The 6,287-nt window shown below is 37.3% G+C and overlaps 1 protein-coding gene across 1 annotated transcript in view; it reads left to right on the plus strand.

Annotated features, from left to right (window-relative positions):
- The window catches only part of ECD (ecdysoneless cell cycle regulator), a 28,172-nt gene extending 23,562 nt beyond the window's left edge, over positions 1-4,610 (plus strand). Inside the window, exons 12-14 of the mRNA XM_059054205.2 lie at positions 1,068-1,135; positions 2,329-2,543; positions 4,338-4,610. Coding sequence (XP_058910188.1) covers positions 1,068-1,135; positions 2,329-2,543; positions 4,338-4,541 — 487 coding nt within the window. The 3' untranslated portion in view covers positions 4,542-4,610. The remainder of the gene's footprint in view (positions 1-1,067; positions 1,136-2,328; positions 2,544-4,337) is intronic.
- The last annotated feature ends 1,677 nt before the right edge of the window (positions 4,611-6,287 follow it).

Raw genomic sequence — 6,287 nt, forward strand, 5'->3', positions numbered from 1 at the left:
CTTTTGGTGCCTAGTACTATGATAACTTACTTATCTGGAGTCAGATTTCTAGTAACATGATCCATTATGATCCTTGAAGTAAGCCAAAGAGACCACTCAGCAGACGTAAAGGCCACCACCCCAGAGCTGTGCAGGGCAACCATATACTTTATTCTTTAGACTTTTACTCAGAATTTTATGGACTCCTAACTTCTAGTTCTCATCAAGCTCAGACTTCTGATCTCCCACCCTCAAGCAGATTGGAAGCTTCAAACTCAAAAGAGGAGGATAAGAGTGTTTATCAGAGGAAGAAATAATAACAGAAGAAATCAGATGTTACATTTGGCAAGTAATAGGAAAAAAAGGTAGTTAGAATTGTTACTTGCACAGCAAATATATCTTCATTAATGTTGATGCTCATTAGCCTCATGAGAAGATTAAAGTTTATGTTTAGTATTCTCTCTTTAAGAAAGCAGAGATAAGGGAAGGTTTGTTCTTACTTATTTTTAAAGACTTGGTTCTTAAAAAGATAAACTTTATTTATTTATTTTTTTTTTTTTTGCGGTACGCGGGCCTCTCACTGTTGTGGCCTCTCCCGTTGCGGAGCACAGGCTCCGGACGCGCAGGCTCAGCGGCCATGGCTCACGGGCCCAGCCGCTCCGCGGCACGTGGGATCCTCCCGGACCGGGGCACGAACCCGCGTCCCCTGCATCGGCAGGCGAACTCTCAACCACTGCGCCACCGGGGAAGCCCAAAGATAAACTTTATTTAAATGAATTTGGATAAATAACAACTTCTGCTAATGTTAGATACATCTTATGGGAGATGGAGGGTGGGTAGATCCCTAAATCAGCGTAAATTAAATGTGCATAATCAAAGTGCAGTTTTTACTTTTATTTCATCAATCTTTCCCATGTCTGTTGCCCTATCAGTAAGCATAATGATTTTTAAAATTTAAACTACAATTTTCCTTGCTGTGCCTCTTTTGAGAGTATATCTCTAGAGTGTTCCTAAGAATGGCACCAGTTTAGAAAAAGTTTCAAAGAGTTCTGTTTGGGATAAATTGTCTTTTTCCTTTAATCTTACAGAGAACATTCTGAGACTCCAGTCACTTTTGATGCAGATTCTTTCCTTAATTATTTTGATAAGATCTTAGGTGAGTTACAGTGTGATGTTTATTTTCATTTTGCAAGCGTAAATAGTATAGCAATTGCTAGAGCATTGGAGCATTGGATCTCATTTGCTTTTTTTTTTTTAAATGATTTTGAGTTGCTTTCAACCATTAATTATTGCCCTATTGAATGATTTTGCAGAGGATGCCTTGCTTAGTGCCTGACGTAGTAGCTGTTCATTAAATCTTTGTTGAATGAATGAATGCTGTGTGTTTAGACAGGGTTTTACATGGGCTCCCGTATTACAATTTGTTTTTCTCTTTTAGACATATTGCACTTATACACTAATAATAAAAACACAAATAGCCCAATTTTTAAAAAATCAACAAAGGATATAAACAGGCAGTGCCTTGAAGAATAAATATAATCAATAAATATTTGAAGATAGTTAACGGTTTCTAGTAAGCAAGTAAATACACAGTAAAAATAAGAACCTTTTTATTGCCCATCATATTGGCAAAAATTTAAAAGATTGATAATAACCAGTTTTCTCAAGGGTTGGAGAAATGAGCACTGTCAAACTGTGGGAGTAGAAGTGTAAGTTTTCTTTTCTCAGGGCAGTTTGGTACTCCAGAATGTTCATAAACTTTGACTTAGCTATTTCACTTCCAGGAATTTAATTTATGAAAAAGTTATATATGCTAAGATGGTGATTGCAACATTGTAGTAGCAAAAATTGGATTATAGTTCAGTTTTACAAAAAAAAAAATCGTAGAAAAGCAAACCATAGTTCAATATGTATATACATAACAAATGTGTTTTATATATGTGTACATATACACACACACACACAGAATTCCATAAATAAAGGTCTGGGTACCCACTGAACTGTGAAAAGATCTTCAACTCTGGGAAGAGAGTGAAATGTGAGACAATTCTGCATAACTTGAATGTTTACATCAAAATGTATCCTGTATTATGTAGTTTTAAAATTTTTTAAGTAAAAAATTTTAATTAATTGAATTCACATTAAAAAGAAAAAGCTGAATCCTTCAGCTCAGCCTGTGTACTTTTCTGCAAATGTTTGCCAGCAGTACCATTTTCTGAAGGGGATTTTTCTGAAGTAGTTTGCCTAATATTCACTCTTTTGTGCAGATAACATTCTAATTCTTTTGAGATGTGTAATCACTCCAATAAAATTTAATGAGTGGCTCTTTCTGTGTTGGGGTCTATGTAGGTTCAAGGCCCCATGACTCAGACTCTGATGATCTGGATGAGGAAGACTCTGAATGTTTAGATAGTGATGATGACTTAGATCTTGAAACACAGGAGCCTGGGGAAGAAGCATCTGTAAAAGGAACTCTTAATGATCTCAAGTCATACATGGCCCAGATGGACCAGGAACTCGCACATACCAGCATTGGCAAAAGTTTCACCACCCAGAAGCAAATGGTATGTGTGTGTTTAACCTCTTTCCCTTTTGAATCTAGTACAAAGGATAGCTAAAACCATATTTTATCTTAGTTTTTCTTTTCTTTTTTTTTTATTTGATTCATGATAATTTTCTGTGATGAATTTTAAAATTTGAATAAATAAGAATGCTAATTTTTTCCTAACACTGGTAGGCTGACGGATTATTAATTTTCTTAAACATAAGCTTGACTATATTACTTATTCTATGTTATCTATCAGGATTTTTTTTAAAGTCATGTGATATGTTCAAATTAGTATGTGGTTGCATGCTCCTACTAATAGCTTAAATTGATTTTAAAAAAAGAGAAAGGATATTAAATATCCAAGTAATTTTCGAGTCTTAATAGTGTTTGTTTTATATGTTTCCCTTATTTAGAGCCAAATTTAGAATTCATTTTCCACTCATGTTTTTATCCTAGTTTTTATACCAGCACTGTCTAACCACAGATAGAAAGAGAATGGACCCTGGAGTCTCATGGGCCGGGTTTGAAATCCAGCTCAGCTATCCACTGTGAATGTATCCATTAACTAATAATCTTCATGTCATAGAATGAACGTGAGAACCAAATGAGACAACAGTAAAACCCAGAATGAGCCCTTAATTAATGTCATTCCCCTTGCTTTGATCATCTTAACCACATTTAAAACTAATCACTTTTAGTATTGCCAAAATCTACTAGAAACTATACATTAGGTTTTAATGTGAATATGAACCACCTGAAGATCTTGTTAAAATATAGATTTTGGGGCTTCCCTGGTGGCGCAGTGGTTGAGAGTCCGCCTGCTGATGCAGGGGACGCGGGTTCATGGCCCGGTCCGGGAAGATCCCACATGCTGCAGAGCGGCTAGGCCCGTGAGCCATGTCCACTGAGCCTGCGTGTCCGGAGCCTGTGCTCCACTACGGGAGAGGTCACAACAGTGAGAGGCGCCTGCGTACCACACACACACAAAAATATATATATATATATATATATTTATATATATAAATATATATATAAATATATATATATATATATATATAGGGAGAGAGAGAGAGAGCAAGAGAGAGCGAGACAGAGAGCGAGAGAGAGAGAGAGAGAGAGAGAGAGAGAGAGAGAGAGAGAGAGATTTTGGTTAAATATGTCTAGGGTGGGCCTGAGATTTTACATTTCTAACAAGTTCCCAAGTGATGGATGTGCTGCTGGTCCATGGACCACACTTTGGGTAGCAAAGATATAAAAATCTATAGATCAAGCTGCAATCTCTCAAATTCTTTCTTCAGCCTATGAAATCAGAGGCTCAAGTACCAATTCACAGTCTCTGTGGTTGGATCCCACAAAGCCTCAGGTTTTTATTTTGTTTTCTCATTGGGGTGGGGGTTGTGGGTAGGAAAGAAATCTCACTTCTTTCACGTAGAGAAAATTTAGATTCTTTTTTTTTTTAATGTTCATTTTTCTGTTTATTTCTTTTAAAACTCTTAGGCAAGCTATAAAGTTACCTCCTTAACTCTGGTAATCTCCCTTGGGCTGTTTCAAAATTGGGATGAAATCCATTTAATTTGCAGAAACTTATCCTAGGAAGAAGTGTGTTTTAATCTTGGGAACCAAATTTTAATGAGTGTGTTAAATTACATAGTTTATTATTAGACTTCATTTTAATTTTCTATCAAGAAGGGAATTTCGTTTCTCATATGGAAATCAATTTTACATTGTTGCTTATTTAGCTTTTTAATGTAACTACCATCCAACCTAATAGCATATTGTACCATGATTTTCTTTTCCCTCCATGAACAAGGAGCCTCTATCCCAGACTGCCAGTAACAATTCAGAGGAGGAAGATTCTGGTGCAGGAGGATCTGTTATGACACCAGTGGATATAGACCTGAACCTGGTTTCAAACATACTGGAATCCTACAGTTCCCAAGCTGGACTGGCAGGACCTGCTTCCAACCTTTTACAAAGCATGGGTGTGCAGCTGCCTGACAGCGCTGATCCATAAGTAAGCCAACAAAAGATTAGCCAGCAAACCTAGCCTCTGTTTTTCTTCTTAAATAAATATTGAGTCTGACTATGCTCATTTCTAGTTTTGATTACACATTTAGTAAAAATTTCTTCATTTTAAGTTCACAGATTAACTTCTCCTCTATGAGCCCCAATGTTGCCCTCTCTGAACAAGTCTTTATGATCTCAACTCTGGGATGCACACAAGGTTTTGAAATCAGCAGAAGAGAGATCATCAAGCCCTTGAGATAAGATGTACACTCCATGTTTAGAACATTAAGTTTATCGAGAACTAAATATTGGGTAGGGGAAGGAAGGTAGATAGGCAAACGTAAGGAATGAATGAGTTGCTTTTTTTATTCCAGTTACCAATGACCTTGAGTCAGTCTCCCTCTGGTGTCCAATAATTTTAGCGTTTTACCTGTTTTTGCTATCCTTCTTCATGGACCCATTGGATTCTTTTTATCCTTAGCACCTTCATGATTCATTGCCACAGAAATATTCTCCAGCCAGGTGAGCCCTGCACCAAAGTTTCTTTTATTTATCTGCCATTTTTCAGTACTCCAACACAGCCCTCTTTTGCCTCTGCTTTTAGTTATCCTTGGAGTTCTAAAAAGCAAAGCCCTCTTCCCACTCACTGCTGGGAAACGAAGTTCAATGTTGCAGCTCCTATTAGCCATTCTTATTTTTTCTTTTCCAACACAACACATTAATCCAAAAGTAAACACTCCATGGTAAGTTTGAGAAACTCACAACCAGGAATCCTGTACACTCCCCTTTCTATCAGTATTTTCAGATTCCCCAGTCTGAAAATACTGTGTACACATGTGCTCACAAACACACCCACGAAGAGATAGAAAACATTGGGAGAGAGTAATACACATGGACCCTGAACTGTTTTCTTCTAACTGCAAGATATGAAGAAATCTCAGGACCTCTTTTCCAAGAGTGCTTTTCTCTTCTACATGCTAGGTTCAGCCCAGGTCAGGGCAAGCTGCCAATCTAACAGGACAATCAAGTCCCATCACGTATTATCCCTCAACATTTCCTGATGAAGGCGGTTTGATTTCCCCAAAGCGATGATGTTTTGCTGGCAATGGTAAGAATAACAACCTTTTGGGATCAAAAGGAAATTCAGTTGCTTCAATCTTTCTAGTTCTAGAATCTCTTTTACTTAGTCCCGTGGGACTTGGATGTGTGAATAATCTTAGGGTCTCTGGCACTTGTGTCTTTAATCACTAGTTAGTTGCCTAAAAGTACCTGAAGATAAGACTCTTTCCCCTAGCCATTCCTCTTTTCAAACGGACCTCTAACAGGATTTCTTCTGAATATTGCTTTAGTCATTCCACAGACTTGGAATCTGGACTTAAATGTTTGTCATACTAATAAAGAGATTACTCCCTCCCACCCCCAGTTCTCACTTTCTACAATTTTCTCACTTCATAAGACAGAAATATACATCTGAACAAAGGTACAGAAATTTATTTCATTTCCTGCAGATAAGTGCTTCTTCCCTATGACAAGGTTTAGAATGGCATATATGAATGATGAGCAATCCTGAATTTAGTTTATCCCATAAAACTCAAGAAATGGTTCATCTTCTCTGATCGCTTCGTTGAAGTTACAACACTTACTGGGTGTGCAAAAGGCAGCAACCATTTTATGTTTAGGAAAACAGGCATGGCAAGTGATAATCTTTTCCCTGGGTCACAAACTGAGCAAGTAACAGCAAAAAAGACTTATG

The sequence above is a fragment of the Kogia breviceps genome, chromosome 2, assembly GCF_026419965.1.
Source record: "Kogia breviceps isolate mKogBre1 chromosome 2, mKogBre1 haplotype 1, whole genome shotgun sequence".
NCBI lineage: Eukaryota > Metazoa > Chordata > Mammalia > Artiodactyla > Physeteridae > Kogia > Kogia breviceps.